Here is a 20,970-nt window from a genome sequence, read left to right as displayed (position 1 = left end):
CGTGCAATTCTACACATTTTTCCATGGGTTGTAGAAAACAATGTTGCAGTTTTAAAGCAAGTTAGCTGCAATTCTACATATTTCGCCACAGGGCAGATAGAAGATTTAGCAAGTTTCTAACAAATTTCATGCAATTCTACTCATTTTGCCATGGGGCGGAGAGAAGAATTAGCTATTTTACAGCCCATTTCCTGCAATTCTACACATTTTGGCATAGACTGGAGAGAAATGTTTGCTGTTTTTAATATGATAGCTAAGTGAAACTAACTAACAAAATCAATGGGGACCCACCCTGCCGGTAGTTCGGCCATGATAACAAGTTTAGATAGCTGGCAGTTAAACTAACTTAGCCATTGAAAACATGTTAGCGGACATGGGCTAATTGACTGTGTAACGATCTTCATCTTCATCGGATGAGGAGTAGGAAGGATCGGACCAAAACGCAGAGTGGTAAGTGTCCATGATTATTTATTATACCAGAACACGAAAATACAAAATAACAAAGTGAATGTAAGAAATGAAAATCGAAACAGTCCTGAAAGGTGAAAACACAAAACAGGAAACAACTACCCACAAACCCCAGGTGGGAAAAGGCTACCTAAGTATGGTTCTCAATCAGAGACAACGATAGACAGCTGCCTCTGATTGGGAACCATACCAGGCCAAACGCATAGAAAATAAAACATAAAAAAACAACAGAGAATGCCCACCTCAACTCACGCCCTGACCAAACCAAAATAGAGACATAAAAAAGGAACTAAGGTCAGGGCGTGACAGACTGACTATTGGTGACTACATAACAAGAGAAAAGTTGCTGATGCACAACCAAATTTCGAAATTGCACCTTGTGTATTCTACTATTCTAACTCGCAACAGTAAGTTGAGACACGGCTGAGTACCCTAAAAATATATCAGAGGGCGGGCTGTCAGTTGCCCATCCCTGGTGTAGGCCTACGTTGTACAATCAATTAGTGGGCCTCAAATATACCATTAATTTGTATATATCCAATATATACATGAATTGCAGCAAAGTTTTGTCATGTTTGTGCGGGTTAAACAAAAACACTCTAATGATTTGTTGACAATAGAGCCCCCCACAATGCAGGTGATGGCTGCAGGATGAAGTTGGTGAAGAGCAACTGCAAAAACCTTCCATCGACTGCAGTCAAAACTTCATGATCTTTGACCACATTATTTTTTGTCAAGTTCATGCAGTCTATGGCTGTGGTCCAAACACTTAAAAAGACACATCCTCATCCATTTACCCTCGCCTTATGCCCTTGGGGGAAATCCCAGTCGCCATCTTGGAGGTTGGTCCAAATGATTAGCCAAGCAAGGGAAGTTTGCAACATAAGCTCCTCAACCCTCGTTTTTAGTCGGCTTTGCGAGTGTACAATTATGTTCACTCCGGGACCTGAAAACTCCCCATAATTCAATTTGCAACGATTGTACATCCGCTAAGAAAAGTCAGCGAAAACTTAAAAACAACATCAATGGAGAAGTCAACATAGTGTGAGTAAAAACTAATGCAAATAAGTTAGAAATTGTGCTACTAATGCACATGATGGCAAAAACACTTCTGGTAAAAAGTAAATATTTTTGTTTGGTTATCTTTTGGAAATTGTAGAAATAAATGTTTTCCTTCTTCAGAAGTTCCAGATAGGCAGACTAATGTTAATTAGCTAATTAATTTGCTAGATATCATACAGTAGGCATATCTAAGGTGGCTGAAAACACAATCATCGCGGGATGAACGAGCCAAGGGTGCTCCATTTAAAAATCATTCCTTCCTCGCTCGCCCTGCAAATGTATCCTCGTCAGACATCATCAGAAGTGTCCACTTAATTTGAGGGATGGGGTGTGTCTTTTAAGTGTTTGGACCGCAGCCCCAATGAAGACCCAAGTCAGACAATTTTACATATATAATGCAACACACATTGAAAAGTGGTGACCATTGACTTGGCAAAAGTGATCCGCTCAAACGCCCCCAATCATTTTAACTTCTTAAAAGGATTGCCGTTCTGTCAACGGGACAGTTGTAAATCATGCAGCGCATTATGCCAAGATCTCAGATTTTAGAGAAACAACAAACGTCGGTATATATAAGTGTCTTATATCGGCTGAAAGCTTAAATTCTTGTCAATATAACTGAACTGTCCAATATACAGTAGGTTTTACTGCAGCAAAATGCCATGCTATTGTTTGAGGAGAGCTCCTAACAACAAAACACTTTTTTCAATGCAATAGGTTGAAGGTGAAATGTGTACTTATATTCTGAAATCTTGCTCTGATTTATCATCCAAAGGGTCCCAGAGATAACATGAAGTGTCATTTTGTTAGATAAAATAATTTTTCATATCCTAAAAATGTCCATATAGCACGCACGATCGATTTTGTATTTCCACTTGTTCAATTTGCAAAGAAAGTCATACCCTAAACGTTGTTTGAACGAGTCAAATCACGTTCGTATCTATTCCTCAGAGATTATAGAAGGTAACAAGACTTCACTATTTTAATTAGGGGTGTAGTACATCCTATAGGACACCATATTTGGTCAGAGAGCGAGGTTTTCATTGGCACGCCGATGACGTGGGCGGCCATCACTTGAATGACTGTATCTTTGTCAAATAAGCACCAATCGGGGGTCAAACAATGCTAGCTAGATAGCCAATGAGCTGGTCTTTACGGGAGTATCCGTAAAATGTAGGTACTAACCTTGTACGACAGCATGCCTTATAATTTTTGGGTTATAATTCAGGGTTACGAAGTTATGTAAACTGGTTGTTTTGCAAATGTTGAACTTATAATATGGCTACTAATACTTGGAAAGCTAAATCAAAGTCCAAGTATACAGATTTGACAATATTCTTGCAGAAAAATTGAATACGAATGCGAATTACTTTTTCACAATTTCCCAAATGTATCTGGGAACTTCACACTAAAAGTCTTGACGATCAGTCATAATGGATCCAAGAAATCCATCTGAAACTTTGCACATGCACTGCTGCATTCCTAAAGCCAACACCTCATTTGGCCGCCTTTCGTTCCAGTACTCTGCTGCCTGTGACTGGAACGAATTGCAAAAATCGCTGAAGTTGGAGACTTTTATCTCCCTCACCAACTTCAAACATCAGCTATCTGAGCGGCTAACCGATCGCTGCAGCTGTACATAGTCTATTGGTAAATAGCCCACCCTTTCTCACCTACCTCATCCCCATACTGTTTTTATTTATTTACTTTTCTGCTCTTTTGCACACCAATATCTCTACCTGTACATGACCGTCTGATCATTCATCACTCCAGTGTTAATCTGCAAAATTGTAATTATTTGCCTACCTCCTCATGCCTTTTGCACACATTGTATATAGACTCCCCCTTTGGTTTCTACTGTGTTATTGACTTGTTAATTGTTTACTCCATGTGTAACTCTTTGTTGTCTGCTCACACTGCTATGCTTTATCTTGGCCAGGTCGCAGTTGCAAATGAGAACTTGTTCTCAACTAGCCTACCTGGTTAAATAAAGGTGAAATAAAAAAATAAATTAAAAAAAATTCTAGTGGACACTATCGGAATTACAACTAGAGTGATGGCTATAACAGTGACCTTTCTCTTGCATTTCAAAGACGGTGGTAAAAAAATACTGGTTGTTTTTTTCTTTGTATTTTCTTCTACCAGATCTATTGTGCTATATTCTCCTACATTCAATATTCTCCACATTTCCACAAACTTCAAAGTATTTCCTTTCAAATGGTATCAAGAATATGCATATCCTTGCTTCAGGGCATGAGCTACAGGCAGTCAGATTTGGGCATGTGATTTAGGCGAAAATTGAAAAATAGGCAGCTATCCCTAAAATGTTGATTGCTTCTACTTGCCATTATCATTCAACTGATAATACGAACAAAAATGTTGCTAACATATGATGGGAGTCACTGGGAAAGAAAAGTTTGAAAACCCCTGGCTCAAGAAAATATCACGTCTCACCTTTCAACTCCTTCCTTGAGTTACATGAGCAGTTAACTGCAGGGTTTGATATCACGTGATACATGCTACTTCCAACCCCGAGACGCCATTTTGGAAGAAAGTTTGGAATTTTCTGTCACAGGAAGAAAAGGAGGGACACCAGAAGAAGTTTGAGTCGAAGAAATACAAATGTATTTGCCGAGAAAATGTACGAAGGATAAGTTTACGAAACTGTGTGTGTGAATAAGTCGCGGAGGCACGGCCTGAGTTTACATGTGCCACTGAACTGGATTTAGAGTTTGAGTAATTTTAAAGCCCGCACTGCCTGCAAGCTACGTTGGACACCAATGCATGCACGGATTGACTGGTTTTAGCCGACTGAACACGCGTTTTTCTACTTTGTATGGATTTTAACGGGCATTTGGACCTAGTTAGAAAAATACCAAACATTGCATATGTGGTGTCGTCACCTCTTTGCCGCTGTCAGGTTCAAGAAGTGCAGCTGTCAGCTAGCTTGTCGCGTTTTTAGTTTGTACCCGAACGCCCTCTGTTACTGTCGTTTCTAATTTTGTAGCACAGTAACATATTTTCAATTGACAGTTCGTGGGCAAAATTTTAAAGCGGAACTTGTGGTATCATTGCAGAGATTTTCATACCCTTTGGATACCAGGAGAGTGAACGTGTTCTATTATATTGCGTGTAACATTAACATTTATCTGCGCGCGACTGGCGAAAGAGCTAGCTGGCTAGCAAGCTACATATTGTCTCGAGACTGCCTAATCATGCCAGTACGAAAGAAAGGTAAGCGGCTTTAATCTAATTGTAGCTAACTGCCAGTTATGCATACTTACCAATATAAACTAGCTGTTATTAGGTAGGTAGTAACTGGAAATAACCATTATGAAATAGGTCCTGTCAATTTATTTAGCAAGAAACTAACTAGTTTCCTAGTTGCCCTCAGAAGTTCTGACGGGAAAGAAGCCACAAAAAGAACGAAGTTGCTTGTAAGGGCACTTTGCTTGCAAAATACTTCTAACTTAACTGGCTAGTGAACGAACGTTAACGTTCGATATGTACTGTAGCTATACCGTTTCCCAAGCTTGCCTTACTTTTCCATAAGGTAGCATAATGATTGACTCTGTTACATTGCTCAACTAGCTACAATTTCTTCGTGTAACATATCTTCCAATAGAACAAATTGTAGCCAGTATCTCAATCAAATGTAATTGCGTTAAACGATGTTGGCTCCAAAATATAACTATTCAACTTCTCAAGTCCACGCAGCCAATTAATAGTTGTAGCCCTTCAATTGTAACAATTTACAGCAGCTACTGGAGCAATATGGTTACAATTTAAAAGGCCAACTTACTGACAACTTTTTGCGTTATTCTTTTGAATGGTAAATTGCTAACGTTTTGGCCAGGGGATATACGTCTTACCTAAAACATTCTGATTGTCCAGATGCACAGCGAGCCCTGTCACTCTTGGAGGAATATCGCACTAAACTTAACCACACTGAGGACTGGCAACTGAGACTCTCCATCCAGAGGGTCATCGACATCTTCCAGAGTAACCTTTTCCAGGCACTCATAGGTAAGTGTACAGATGTAATTTTCACCCTTATTCATCTTGCTTTTTTTGTTAACCTTGTTTATCACGTCTAATGTTGAAGGCCTAATGGGCTATTCCATGCCAGCAGGAGTGGAATTTTTTGGGATATTGCAGGTTCTGTCAATTCTCACACAAATCCTTTCTCCCAATGAAGTTTCTTTTAAATGCAATTCTGGTCTTAATTTTGACAGCTCGTTGCAACAGTGATGTTTTTGTCTTTAAGTAGTAAATCTAGCTCTTTTTGCCCGTATTGGTTATACTCTACCATTTAAATTGTGATTTAGAGGCACCGTGCTGCTAAGTCATCTCAAGGGAGGGGTTCGGTATGAAAATTACACCCTTCTAAATGTGCTGGGTGGTACCACCACAAGGCTTACTTTAAAAGCAGGTGACTGCGTGCCTTATTTGACAATGGTCTTGGTAAGTGGAGTGTGCCAATATATTTTGCATGATGCTTCCTTGACAAGACTACTGTTACCCAACATTCAAAGTAACATGCTGACCTCTCCGCTTGAATTACATAATAAATGTACACATGGACTACTGTTCAAAAGTTTGGGGTCACTCCTTGTTTTTGAAAGAAAAGCACTTTTTTTTGGGCCATTTAAAATGACATCATTGATCAGAAATAAAGTATAGACATTGTTAATGTTGTAAATTACTATTGTAGCTGGAAACGGCAGATTGTTTTTATTTTTTTGTTTAATGAATATGAACATCTACATAGCCGTACAGAGGCCCATTATCAGCAACCATCACTCCTATGGCAGGTTGTGTTAGCTAATCCATGATGGTTTGCGCTTAGTGGGACTGTCATTTGTTTTTCAACAGTACAATAACTGTGTAAGGGCTATTTGACCAAGAAGGAGAGTGATGGATTGCTGCATCAGATGACCTGGCCTCCACAATTACTTGACCTCAACCCAATTGAGATGGTTTGGGATAAGTTGGAATGCTGAAAAGCAGCCAACAAGCGCTCTGCATATGTGAGAACTCCTTCAAGACTGTTGGAAAAGCATTCCAGGTGAAGCTGGTTGAGAGAATGCCAAGAGTGTGCAAAGCTGTCAAGGCAAATATTCTAAAATACAAATATATTTGGAATTTAACGCTTTTGGTTACTACATGTTTTTGATGTCTTCACTATTATTCTACAATGTAGAAAATAGTAAAAATATGACCGACTGGGAAAAATCGGTCTTATGTTACAATTGGATTTATTTTACATTAGCTAAAAGTAGACTCGGCTACCAAATGGTATCATACACTACAGTTGAGGAACAATGGAAAGTCATTTTGCTTTGAAAGTTGATCAACTTGTTTAATTCACTTTTGAGAAAATGCCTGAGTCTTTTGATACTACTACTGCAGAGCCCTTTGTCTACACCCATACAGCATTGTTCACACCCTCTTAAGCCCCACCCATCGGTTTTAAGGTTGCTTTGAGTGTTCTAACTTGCTAGCTACTTTCAGACATCTATGTGAGCAAGAACAGCACACTGGACATTAATCGCCCTAACAGAGCTGGTTAAGCATGTTATCTAGAGCGTTAGTGACTGCAACTGTGCTGTCAGATTGTCCGTTCATAAATTCAGAGTGTGCATTGGACACTCTGGCCGAGGAGGTAGGGTTGATCTGAACGTTCTGACCTCACAATGCCAGTCAAGCACCCAAGCGAACTGGCTAACATTGGCAAGCTTGTTAGCTAATTCCAGACACCATAATGAGAGAACACCCCACTGACCATTTTACTCACCTTAGCAGAGCTGTTTAGGTTGTTTTCATGTTATCCAGTGCGTTGGTGACTAACTGTGCTGCTGGCAACAATTTAATTACACTTTTTTTGTCAACGTTTACTGACACAGGCCATATTCAACGGGTGTTCGTGAATTCATCAGTTATTCTGTGCTCTGGCACACTGACGAGTCTTTTGTTAAGACGTAACTAGCTAGCTAAACAATGAACCATTATCCCAACTCATGATGTTACTACCCTCCATTAATCTGCTGGTAGCTAACCAACCAGGTTCAATGTTAGCTAGCTATAACTAGTCAAGCAAATACAGTGGGGCAAAAGTATTTAGTCAGCCACCAATTGTGCAAGTTCTCCCATTTAAAAAGATGAGGCCTGTAATTTTCATTATAGGTCCACTTCAACTGACAGACAAAATGAGAAAAAAAATCCAGAAAATCACATTGTAGAATTTTAAATGTATTTATTTGCAAATTATGGTGGAAAATAACTATTTGGTTATTAACAAAAGTTTATCTCAATACTTTGTTATATACCCTTTGTTGGCAATGACAGACGTCAAACATTTTCTGTACGTCTTCACAAGGTTCTCACACACTGTTGCTGGTATTTTGGCCCATTCCTCCATGCAGATCTCCTCTATAGCAGTGATGTTTTGGGGCTGTTGCTGGGCAACATGGACTTTAAACTCCCTCCAAAGATTTTCTATGGGGTTGAGATCTGGAGACTGGCTAGGCCACTCCAGGACCTTGAAATGCTTCCTACGAAGCCACTCCGTTGCCTGGGCGGTGTGTTTGGGATCATTGTCATGCTGAAAGACCCAGCCACGTTTCATCCTTTGCAGATGGAAGGAGGTTTTCACTCAAAATCTCACGATACATGGCCCCATTCAGTCTTTCCTTTACACGGATCAGTCGTCCTGGTCCCTTTGCAGAAAAACAGCCCCAAAGCATGTTTCCACCCCATGCTTCACAGTAGGTATGGTGTTCTTTGGATGCAACTCAGTATTCTTTGTCCTCCAAACACGACGAGTTCAGTTTTTACCAAAACGTTTTATTTTGGTTTCATCTGACCATATGACATTCTCCCAATCTTCTTCTGGATCATCCAAATGCTCTCTAGCTAACTTCAGACGGGCCTGGACATGTACTGGCTTAAGCAGGGGGACACGTCTGGCACTGCAGGATTTGAGTCCCTGGCGGCGTAGTGTGTTATTGATGGTAGGCTTTGTTACTTTGGTCCCAGCACTCTGCAGGTCATTCACTAGGTCCCCCCGTGTGGTTCTAGGATTTTTGCTCACCGTTCTTGTGATCATTTTGACCCCACGGGGTGAGATCTTACGTGGAGCCCCAGATCGAGGGAGATTATCAGTGGTCTTGTATGTCTTCTATTTCCTAATAATTGCTCTCACAGTTGATTTCTTCAAACCAAGCTGCTTACCTATTGCAGATTCAGTCTTCCCAGCCTGATGCAGGTCTACAATTTTGTTTCTGGTGTCCTTTGACAGTTCTTTGGTTTTGGCCATAGTGGAGTTTGGAGTGTGACTGTTTGAGGTTGTGGACAGGGTCTTTTATACTGATAACAAGTTCAAACAGGTGCCATTAATACAGGTAACGAGTGGAGGACAGAGGAGCCTCTTAAAAAAGAAGTTAACGGTCTGTGAGAGCCAGAAATCTTGCTTGTTTGTAAGTGACCAAATACTTATTTTTCCACCATAATTTGCAAATAAATTCATTAAATCCTACAATGTGAATTTTTTTTTTCTCATTTTGTCTCGTCACAGTTGAAGTGTACCTATAATGCAAATGACAGGTCTCATCTTTTTAAGTGGGAGAACTTGCACTTGGTGGCTGACTAAATACTTTTTTGCCCCACTGTATGTCTGAGATTCAAAGAATAAGATCATACATAACATTAGCAAGCGAGCTAATATTATCTAGCTAACAGTACACTTCAACTTGAAATACCGCATTCTGTCAATTTGAAATGTGTAATATCAAAAAAAATTGCGAGCGAGACTATCTTACCGTATACATCATGGTTGGATGAGTCTCCTGTCGGATGCCATGGTTGCCCTTAGTTTGAAGATGTAACAGTGGAGAGCATACAGAGCCCTGAACTCAACCCCATAGAACACCTTTGGGATGCGTTATTGTTAGCTTGCTAACAATACACTTTTAACTTGACATTAGATTTATGAAGTTTTACAATGCGTTACATAAAAAAAATGTGTTTAACATACTGACCAGCTCAAATGGACAGAAGTGAGCTATATGGCAGACCAATCCAATCATCACTCGGCATGTCCAGCCCACTCATTATCTTAGCCAATCATGGCTAGCGGGAAGGTTGCTGTATTTTACTCATGCTAAACTAACTAGGCTCGTAATTTAACAATTAATATGGCATACCGGTTTGTTATTAAGGCAAAGTTCACATGTTTGAGAAGGCATTTCTGCCAAAAATGCATTTTGATAGAGTTTATTTTCAAATGGCTCGACTGAAGTAGTAGCTCCGAACATGTGCGTAGTTTCCTGAAAGGGTCACAAATAAAAACCCTTGAATGAGTAGGTGTCAACTTTCAGCTGGTGCCGTATATCCCTTCAGTAAGATTTGATTCCAAACACTGTTGTGATACATTTCAGTATTCTAAGGCAGTGGGGCTAGGGCTCGAGGAGTTGGCATATTTAGCATAGTAATTTTTTATTTGTCCGGGTTTTCAACTTACTCATGAAAGTTGTAATAGTAGAATGCACAAGGTGCAGTTTTGAAATTGGGTAGTGCATCAGTTTCTCTTGTCACGTCAGTCATTGCATACCTTACTTATAACAACTCGCCAATGTCGGCTAACATATTTTATTTAGTTTTTTTTTTTGCCTATAGATTTTCATGTTTGAGTCACTCAAATATCACAAATACATGGCAATGTATAAAATTGCAAGAGAATGAGTTTTAAAATTGCAACACTTCCTTTGCACCCCATGACAAAATGTATAGAATTAAAGAAAATGCACTGTGTGACCAAGCATGTGAACGCCTGCTCGTCAAATCTGATTAAAAATGGGCGTTAATATGATATTGGTCCCCCCTTTGCTGGTACCACAGCCTCCAGTCTTCTGGGAATGCTTTTCACTAGATGTTGGAACATTGCTGCGGGGACTTGCTTTTATTTAACCACTCCATGGCTGCTCGGCCATGGAAACCCTTTCATGCCGACATGTTAATGACCACTATCTACATGCCATCTCAATGCCTCTGATGCTCTGATGGGTTTGGCAAGAGAGCAGACCGGCTTGCCAGACAGGTCCATGCATGTGTTTTAGCATGTCCTACCTGACTTGCATGCACTTTCAGCAAATGTATTATTAAAAATAAAAAAACATACCTTATTTACATAAATATTCAGACCCTTTGAAATTGAGCTTTGGGTGCATCGTTTCCATTTGTCATCCTTGATGTTTCTACAACTTGATTGGAGTCCACTTGTGGTAAATTCAATTAATTGGACATGATTTGTAAAGGTACACCGGTCTATATAAGGTCCCACAGTTGACCGTGCATGTCAGAGTTAAAACCAAGTCTTGAGGTCGAAGGAATTGTCTGTAGAGCTCAGGACAGGATTGTGTTGAAGCACAGATGGGAGAAGGGTACCAAAAATGTCTTCTGAATTGAAGGTACCCAAGAACAATGGCCTCCATAATTCTTACATGGAAGTAGGTTGGAACCACCAAGTCTCTTCCTAGAGCTGGCCGCTCGGCCAAACTGCAATCGGGGGAGAAGGGCCTTGGTCAAGGAGGTGACCAAGAACCCGATGGTCACTCTGACAGAGTTCCTCTGTGGAGATGGGAGAACCTTCCTGAAGGACAACCATCTGTGCAGCACTCCAATCAGTGGCCAGATGTAAAAGGCACATGACTGCCCGCTTGGAGTTTGCTGAAAGACCATGAGAAATGAGATTCTCTGGTTTAATGGCAGCATCATGTGTGGATGTTTTTCAGTTGCCGGGAGACTAGTCAGGATTGTGGGAAATATAAACAGAGAAAAGTACGGAGATCCTTGACAAAAACCTGCCCCAGAGTGCTCAGGACCTCCGACCGAGGCGAAGGTTCATCTTCCAACAGGACATTGACCCTAAGCACACAGCCAAGACATCGCAGGAGTGGCTTTGGGGCAATTCTCTAAATGCCCTTGAGTGGCCAGGCCATAGCCCGGACTTGAACGCGATTGAACATTGCTGGAGAGACCTGAAAATGGCTGTGCAGTGACGCTCCCCATCCAACTGACAGAGCTTGAGGATCTGCAGAGAAGAATGGGAGAAAGTATCCAAAATGTGTGCCACGCTTATAGCGTAATACCAAAGACTCAAGGCTTTACTGCCAAAAGGTTATTCAACAATGTACTGAGTAAAGGGTTTGAGTACTTATGTAAATGTGATGTTTTTTTGTATTTAATTATTGTCAACTTTTTGCTTGGTCATTATGGGCTATTGTGTGTAGATTGAGTAAAAAAACAATTGAATCCATTTTAGAATAAGGCTGTATTGTAACAAAGTGGAAGAAGTCAAGGGGTCTGAATACTCCAAATGCATTGTACACACACACACCTATTCCTTTTCATTTCAGCATTAGCTTCCCTCATACGCATGCATGCACACTGACCCTCCACCATTTCTGAATGTTGCTTATGAAAAATAGATTAATGCCACAGTTTGCAATCCACCCCCCCCCCCCCCCCCCAATCCAAGATATGTATGCAGAGGGCCAGACAAAATGTAATCCGTCTGTTGACATGGTGATTACCACAAATCCTAATCCCCCTGCTGCTGATTTACTGCATTTTCACTGGATGACAGAGGGTAGACCAAGAACAGAAAGAGTGGATGGCAGAGAGAAAGAGGGTCAAGAATAGACCAAAGCAGAGAAAGAGTCAACTAAGACTGCAGCCTCAGTGCCCAGTGTTTTCCATTAATTTGAACTAAAGGTCTCCCTTTAGGATTGGCTTGTAACCTAGTTAACATTTAGACATACAACCTCCATAATGTGTGATGGTAATAAGCATTTAAAAATAAAAATAAGCATTTAACAATTAGTACAATTTGGAATTTGGTTTGGCAGTTGACATTGTTCTGCATATGGTCTGCTGTGAGTCATGCCCTACAACCATTTTATGAAAGCCTTACTGTTTGCATTCATCATGAAGTTATACATGGTAATGGACAGTAACTAGGTTAGTTGAGCTGAGAACCACTTGCACAACGAGTGACTTTAATAGGCTGTAATCTGTCTCCTAGGACTCTTAAGTGCTCAACTTCATAACATCGAGTCCTAATGGGTGTAGTCTTAAAAACATTTTTTTTATCGGAAAATGTAACTTTCTGTGGCGTACAGCCTTCAAAAGTAGATATGATTAGGCTGTTCTTAACTCATTTGATATGGATGGCAGTAACTGCGTGTTTATTAAAAGCTCCTGCCTAAGATAAAATCTAACAGGCTTGTACTGTGAAACAACTATCTTCCACAATGGCCCATTTTTATTGGCTATCAATACAGTACTTTGTTTAAGGTCGGTCTTTAACCATAGTCTTGTCCCCAGAGGGTTGAACAGAAAACAAGACCGGAACCTGGGAAACCAGCAGCACGAGACCAGCACATGAGCATTTGTTTTCACTGGCTTGATAGCTGTAGTGCAGTGACTGGTGGATGAAGGGGCCTTGTTTGACAGCAAAAAAAGTATTTTTTGTGCATTCGTTTGATCAACTCATGTAGGTGAAGTAGCTTAATCTTTCTCGTCAAGCTTGATCACAAAGTAGCCTGTAATTTAAACCTACTGTACCATAGGTGAATATTTTACTTAATTCTTAGGGCTGCAATCCCGTTAACGGGGTTGATATGGCAACAGCCAGTGAAAGTGCAGAGCGCCAAATTCAAACAAATCTCATAATTAAAATTCCTCAAACATACATGTATCTTATACTATTTTAAAGGTAATCTTGTTAATCCCCCACATTTTCCGATTTCAAATGCGCTTTACAGCGAAAGCTCCACAAATGATTGTTAGGTCAGAGCCAAGCCACAGAAAAACACAGCCATTTTTTCCAGCCAAAGAGAGGAGTCACAAAAAGCACAAATAGAGAAAATTAATCACTAACCTTTGATCTTCATCAGATGACACTCATAGGACTTCATGTTACATGATACATGTATGTTTTGTTCGGTAAAGTGCATATTTATATAAAAAACTTCTCCGTATACATTGCGTTATGTTCACTAGTTCCAAAAACATCAGGTGATATTGCAGAGAGCCACATCATTTTACAGATATACTCAAATGTCAATGAAAATACAATTGTTAGGCATAGAAATATACAGTGGGGAGAACAAGTATTTGATACACTGCCGATTTTGCAGGTTTTCCTAGCATTTTATTGCATGACATAAGTATTTGATCACCGACCAACCAGTAACAATTCCGGCTGCCACAGACCTGTTTTTAAGAAGCCCTCCTGTTCTCCACTCATTACCTGTATAAAATACACCTGTCCACACACTCAAACAGACTCCAACCTCTCCACAATGGCCAAGACCAGGGAGCTGTGTAAGGACATCAGGGATAGAATTGTAGACCTGCACAAGGCTGGGATGGGCTACAGGACAATAGGCAAGCAGCTTGGTGAGAAGGCAACAACTGTTGGTGCATTTTATTAGAAAATGGAAGAAGTTCAAGATGATGGTCAATCACCCTCGGTCTGGGGCTCCATGCAAGATCTCACCTCGTGGGGCATCAATGATCAGGAGGAAGGTGAAGGATCAGCCCAGAAATACACGGCAGGACCTGGTCAATGACCTGAAGAGAGCTGGGACCACAGTCTCAAAAAAAAACATTAGTAACACACTATGCCGTCATGGATTAAAATCCTGCAGCGCACGCAAGGTCCCCCTGCTCAAGCCACCGCATGTCCAGGCCCGCCAATGACCATCTGGATGATCCAGAGGAGGAATGGGAGAAGGTCATGTGGTCTGAGACAAAAATAGAGCTTTTTGGTCAGCTCCACTCGCCATGTTTGGAGGAAGAAGGATGAGTACAACACCATCCCAACCGGGAAGCATGGAGGTGGAAACATCATTCTTTGGGGATGCTTTTCTGTAAAAGGGACAGGACGACTGCACTGTATTGAGGGGAGGATGGATGGGACCATCTATTGCGAGATCTTTGCCACCAACCTCCTTCCCTCAGTAAGAGCATTGAAGATGGGTCGTGGCTGGGTCTTCCAGCATGACAACGACCCGAAACACCAGGGCAACTAAGGTCCTGGAGTGGCCTAGCCCACTGTCAGATTTACCACTTCCTGTTTGGATTTCTTCTCAGGTTTTTGCCTGCCATGAGTTCTGTTATACTCAGACATCATTCAAACAGTTTTAGAAACTTCAGTGTTTTCTATCCAATACTACTAATATGCATATATTAGCAACTGTGATTGAGGAGCAGGCAGTTTACTCTGGGCACCTTCCATCCAAGCTACTCAATACTGCCCCTTCAGCCATAAGACGTTTTAAGCAGTTTTAGCTGTTAGTACCACTTTCCAGACATTCACTACTTGTTTGGTACTAGCAAGCGGTTGGACATTACACAGACACATAGGTACTAAAAATCCCATAGTTTTGGTCAAGGTGATCTTTGTATGTTCCCCCAATGCTTGAACATGGCACCCAGTTTCTGTTTGGCTCACTTACTCACAGGGCGGCAAACGATGACGGAACCAATTTTTCCCCCGTTACCCACTGTACAATTTAACTCCCCCTCCAGTCTGACTCAGTTTTACCCCTTTCGCCTCGTTATCCTTATCACGCCTGTCAACAACTGCCTCTTCCCCATGTCCCACTGGAGCCTCATCCAGTCAGTGCCTATGCAGTAGCTTCCATCTGTTTCGGCAGAGGTGTTTCTGAAGCAACCCTCTAAATCCCAACAGGTGAACCCATAAAAGTAAAAAAGTTAATCACTATTTTACTTCTGGTTCAGTTATGTACAGTTGGTAGGTAAAGATTAATACATTAGCTCCAAATTCTCATTTGTTATTTCCTTGTCTGTAATCAAACTGTCCCATGTTTTATTTTAATTTTTTTATTTTACCTTTTATTTAACCAGGTAGGCAAGTTGAGAACAAGTTGTCATTTACAATTGCGACCTGGCCAAGATAAAGCAAAGCAGTTCGACAGATACAACGACACAGAGTTACACATGGAGTAAAACATACAGTCAATAATACAGTATAAACAAGTCTATATACAATGTGAGCAAATGAGGTGAGAAGGGAGGTAAAGGCAAAAAAGGCCATGGTGGCAAAGTAAATACAATATAGCAAGTAAAACACTGGAATGGTAGTTTTGCAATGGAAGAATGTGCAAAGTAGAAATAAAAATAATGGGGTGCAAAGGAGCTAAATAAATTAAATACAGTTGGGAAAGAGGTAGTTGTTTGGGCTAAATTATAGGTGGGCTATGTACAGGTGCAGTAATCTGTGAGCTGCTCTGACAGTTGGTGCTTAAAGCTAGTGAGGGAGGTAAGTGTTACCAGTTTCAGAGGTTTTTGTCATTGGCAGCAGAGAACTGGAAAGAGGCGGCCAAAGAAATAATTGTTTTTGGGGGTGACTAGAGAGATATACCTGCTGGAGCGTGTGCTACAGGTGGGAGATGCTATGGTGACCAGCGAGCTGAGATAAGGGGGGACTTTACCTAGCAGGGTCTTGTAGATGACATGGAGCCAGTGGGTTTGGCGACAAGTATGAAGCGAGGGCCAGCCAACGAGAGCGTACAGGTCGCAATGGTGGGTAGTATATGGGGCTTTGGTGACAAAACGGATTGCACTGTGATAGACTGCATCCAATTGGTTGAGTAGGGTATTGGAGGCTATTTTGTAAATGACATCGCCAAAGTCGAGGATTGGTAGGATGGTCAGTTTTACAAGGGTATGTTTGGCAGCATGAGTGAAGGATGCTTTGTTGCGAAATAGGAAGCCAATTCTAGATTTAACTTTGGATTGGAGATGTTTGATATGGGTCTGGAAGGAGAGTTTACAGTCTAACCAGACACCTAAGTATTTGTAGTTGTCCACGTATTCTAAATCAGAGCCGTCCAGAGTAGTGATGTTGGACAGGTGGGAAGGTGCAGGTAGCGATCGGTTGAAGAGCATGCATTTAGTTTTACTTGTATTTAAGAGCAATTGGAGGCCACGGAAGGAGAGTTGTATGGCATTGAAGCTTGCCTGGAGGGTTGTTAACAGTGTCCAAAGAAGGGCTAGAAGTATACAGAATGGTGTCGTCTGCGTAGAGGTGGATCAGAGACTCACCAGCAGCAAGAGCGACCTCATTGATGTATACAGAGAAGAAAGTCGGTCCAATAATTGAACCCTGTGGCACCCCCATAGACTGCCAGAGGTCCGGACAGCAGACCCTCCGATTTGACACACTGAAATCTATCAGAGAAGTAGTTGGTGAACCAGGCGAGGCAATCATTTGAGAAACCAAGGCTGTCGAGTCTGCCGATGAGGATGTGGTGATTGACAGAGTCGAAAGCCTTGGCCAGATCAATGAATACGGCTGCACAGTAATGTTTCTTATCGATGGCGGTTAAGATATCGTTTAGGACCTTGAGCGTGGCTGAGATGCACCCATGACCAGCTCTGGAACCAGATTGCATAGCAGAGAAGGTATGGTGAGATTCGAAATGGTCGGCAATCTGTTTGTTGACTTGGCTTTCGAAGACCTTAGAAAGGCATGGTAGTATAGATATAGGTCTGTAGCATTTTGGGTCAAGAGTGTCCCCCCCCCTTTGAAGAGGGGGATGACCGCAGCTGCTTTCCAATCTTTGGGAATCTCAGACGACACGAGAGGTGAACAGGCTAGTAATAGGGGTGGCGATAATTTTAGAAAGAAAGGGTCCAGATTCTCTAGCCCGGCTGATTTGTAGGGGTCCAGATTTTGCAGCTCTTTCAGAACATCAGCTGAATGGATTTGGGAGAAGGAGAAATGGGGAAGGCTTGGGCGAGTTGCTGTTGGGGGTGCAGTGCTGTTGACCGGGGTAGGAGTAGCCAGGTGGAAAGCATGGCCAGCTGTAAAAAAATGCTTATTGAAATTCTCAATTATGGTGGATTTATCAGTGGTGACAGTGTTTCCTATCTTCAGTACAGTGGGCAGCTGGGAGGAGGTGTTCTTATTCTCCATGGACTTTACAGTGTCCCAGAACTTTTTTGAGTTAGTGTTGCAGGGAGCAAATTTCTGCTTGATAAAGCTAGCCTTGGCTTTTCTAACTGCCTGTGTATAATGGTTTCTAGCTTCCCTGAACAGCTGCTTATCACGGGGGCTGTTCGATGCTAATGCAGAGGATGTTTTTGTGTTGGTTAAGGGCAGTCAGGTCTGGGGAGAACCAAGGGCTATATCTGTTCCTGCTTCTAAATTTCTTGAATGGGGCATGTTTATTTAAGATGGTTAGGAAGGCATTTAAAAAAAATATCCTGGCATCCTCTACTGACTGGATGAGATCAATATCCTTCCAGGATACCCCGGCCAGGTCGATTAGAAAGGCCTGCTCGCTGAAGTGTTTCAGGGAGCGTTTTACAGTGATGAGTGGAGGTCGTTTGACCGCTGACCCATTACGGATGCAGGCAATGAGGCAGTGATCGCTGAGATGTTGGTTGAAGACAGCAGAGGTGTATTTAGAGGGGAAGTTGGTTAGGATGATATCTATGAGGGTGCCTGTGTTTAAGGCTTTGGGGAAGTACCTGGTAGGTTCATTGATAATTTGTGTGAGATTGAGGGCATCAAGTTTAGATTGTAGGATGGCTGGGGTGTTAAGCATGTTCCAGTTTAGATCGCCTAGCAGCACGAGCTCTGAAGATAGATGCGGGGCAATCCGTTCACATATGGTGTCCAGAGCACAGCTGGGGGCAGAGGGTGGTCTATAGCAGGCGGCAACGGTGAGAGACTTGTTTTTAGAGGTGGATTTTTAAAAGTAGAAGTTCAAATTGTTTGGGTACAGACCTGGATAGTAGGACAGAACTCTGCAGGCTATCTTTGCAGTAGATTGCAACACCACCCCCTTTGGCAGTTCTATCTGGTCTGAAAATGTTTGGAAATTAAAATTTCTGAATTTTTGATGGTCTTCCTAAGCCAGGATTCAGACACAGCTAGAACATCCGGGTTGGCAGAGTGTGCTAAAGCAGTGAATAGAACAAACTTAGGGAGGAGGCTTCTAATGTTAACATGCATGAAACCAAGGCTATTACGGTTACAGAAGTCGTCAAAAGAGAGCGCCTGGGGAATAGGAGTGGAGCTAGGCACTGCAGGGCCTGGATTCACCTCTACATCGCCAGAGGAACATAGGAGGAGTAGAATAAGGGTGCGGCTAAAAGCAATAAGAATTGGTCGTCTAGAACGTCTGGAACAGAGAGTAAAAGGAGGTTTCTGGGGGCGATAAAATAGCATCAAGGTATAATGTACAGACAAAGGTATGGTAGGATGTGAATACAGTGGAGGTAAACCTAGGTATTGAGTGATGAAGGGAGAGATATTGTCTCTAGAAACATCATTGAAACATGGAGATGTCATTGCATGTGTGGGTGGTGGAACTAATAGGTTGGATAAGGTATAGTGAGCAGGACTCTACAGTGAAATAAGCCAATAAACACTAACCAGAACAGCAATGGACAAGGCATATTGACATTAAGGAGAGGCATGCTTAGTGGAGTGATCAGAAGGGTCCGGTGAGTGGAGAGGTTGGTTGGGGGTCACGGCGATTTAGACAGCTAGCCAGGCCATCGGTAGCAAGCTAGCATAGGATGGGGGTCTGTTATTAGCCACCTCTTGCATTCCGTCAGTAGATTAGTGGGGTTCCGTGTGGTAGAGGGGATTAATCCAAATCACACTATAACAACAAAAATAAAAACAATAGATATAGTTATAGAGGCCCAAGAAGAAAACATAATAATAAAAATAAATAAATTGTCCGATTGTCTATTCAGATAGCAGCCGATAAGACAGCTAACGGTAACGTCGCGACGGAGGAGCCAGCCGGATAACTCCTTCGGGTAGATAACGTCGGCAGTCCAGTTGTGAAGGTCCGGTGGGGCTCCGCGTAGGCAGTAAAACGGGTCCGGATAGGTGACTGCAGCCCAGGAGTGATTGACGGAGCTGGCTAGCTCCGGAATAATTGATGTTTGCTCCGGAATCGACGAAAGCCGATAGTCACACGGATAGCAGCTAGCTAGCTGTGAGATCCGGGTATGAATGTCCAGAGAGCAGTTGAAATCCAGGGACATGGAGAGAAAAATTGGTCCTGTATGTTCTGTTCCGAGCCGCGCTGCGCCGTACAAAACTGGCGATAGCTATCCTTTAGCTCGAAAATCTGATGACCACAAACCGTGGATAGCAGAATACTAACGATTTAAAACATATCTTTCCGACAGATAAGATCTAAACCAGGCCAGAACATGTCCATTGTAGACCAATTTGGGTTTCCAATCTCTCCAAAAGAATGTGTTGATTGATGGTATCAAAAGCAGCACTAAGGTCTAGGAGCACGAGGACAGATGATAGGAATGCACGGCTTTATCGTTTTTTACCCCGATATGTTTGGTGATTGACTAGGAATTCCTTAGTTTGACCATTCGATTGCATTCGACAGTTTGGTGACCAACGACCTAATACAATCTCTTAGCCAGATTCTCCATCTCTTTTGCAGCCCGATTTGAGAAAGCTGAATAAAATAACTATTTTCTCCTAACGATTTGAGGGAATGCGCACATGCGGCTATTGAGCGGTTAACAAAGATAGGTATTCCTATTTGCTTAATTTAGTTATTAATTAATGTAACTTCAGTTCTACAAATGTTGGGCTATATGTTTAGATTTTTAATACATTGTAAGGCTGCATGATGAGACTAATGAGGTTTAGAAAAAAGTTGCTTGAAAGGCTTTTTTTTGTGTGCAGGCCGTACACACGCCAATAGTCTGTCACAATTTGACAAGCACTTGATAATGCCTCGAATTTCACGGTGGCATCCCCGTAATGAACCCTAAAAAAAATCCTTGACTTTTGCGACCCGGAGTGCTATGTTGTGCCCTTCTCCCTGAGTGTGCTGCACAATCTGAAGCGTCTCTCACTCACACGGCTCTCTGTCACATGATCGGGTCTTTATCACAGGCAACAAGTTAAGACTGACACATCGGGGACGCCACTCCGCGTTGTTATCCAATTTCCGAGGTGCATATTGTAAGAACTGTCCACATTTTTCATCAGCCAACAAGATGAGTAGGCCTAAGGAACATCAAAATCACTAGCCAATGTCAATCTACTATCCCCCATAGTTCAAAAGTCGACCTATTCTGTGCGAGAAATATTCCAAACTGTCTAGAGCAGTTGTGGGATGCGATTGTATTCATTTGGAATCTATCACTAGAATTACATTTTTTATATGTGGCTGACGCAACAGATCAGAACGTTTTGCTTAAATTGTTGATAAACTATTTGGCTATTTTACATAAGCGCACATGGTAGTAGGCTATAAGCATGAATGTTCCATTAGCGGAAACACCATTATCAAGTAACTGCAAATGAAATTATGCATGTAATTATTTTATTATTGAGTTTGGTAAGCT

At 41.8% G+C, this 20,970-nt stretch overlaps 1 protein-coding gene across 18 annotated transcripts in view; it reads left to right on the top strand.

Moving 5' to 3' along the window:
* The first annotated feature begins 4,055 nt into the window (after nt 1-4,055).
* dlg1b (discs large MAGUK scaffold protein 1b) overlaps nt 4,056-20,970 on the top strand; it is a 242,222-nt gene continuing 225,307 nt past the window's right edge. For 17 of the 18 annotated variants that reach the window (XM_031810895.1, XM_031810894.1, XM_031810893.1 and 14 more), the window contains exons 1-2: nt 4,058-4,764; nt 5,425-5,556. In XM_031810895.1, coding sequence (XP_031666755.1) covers nt 4,746-4,764; nt 5,425-5,556 — 151 coding nt within the window. In that variant the 5' untranslated portion in view covers nt 4,058-4,745. Of the gene's footprint in view, nt 4,765-5,424; nt 5,557-20,970 lie in introns of all 18 variants that reach the window. The other variant, XM_020467259.2, reaches the window with a different exon arrangement.

The sequence above is a fragment of the Oncorhynchus kisutch genome, linkage group LG30 (assembly GCF_002021735.2).
Source record: "Oncorhynchus kisutch isolate 150728-3 linkage group LG30, Okis_V2, whole genome shotgun sequence".
NCBI lineage: Eukaryota > Metazoa > Chordata > Actinopteri > Salmoniformes > Salmonidae > Oncorhynchus > Oncorhynchus kisutch.
The sequence above is the reverse complement of the archived record's forward strand: the minus strand, read 5'-3'. Positions and strand labels throughout refer to the sequence as shown.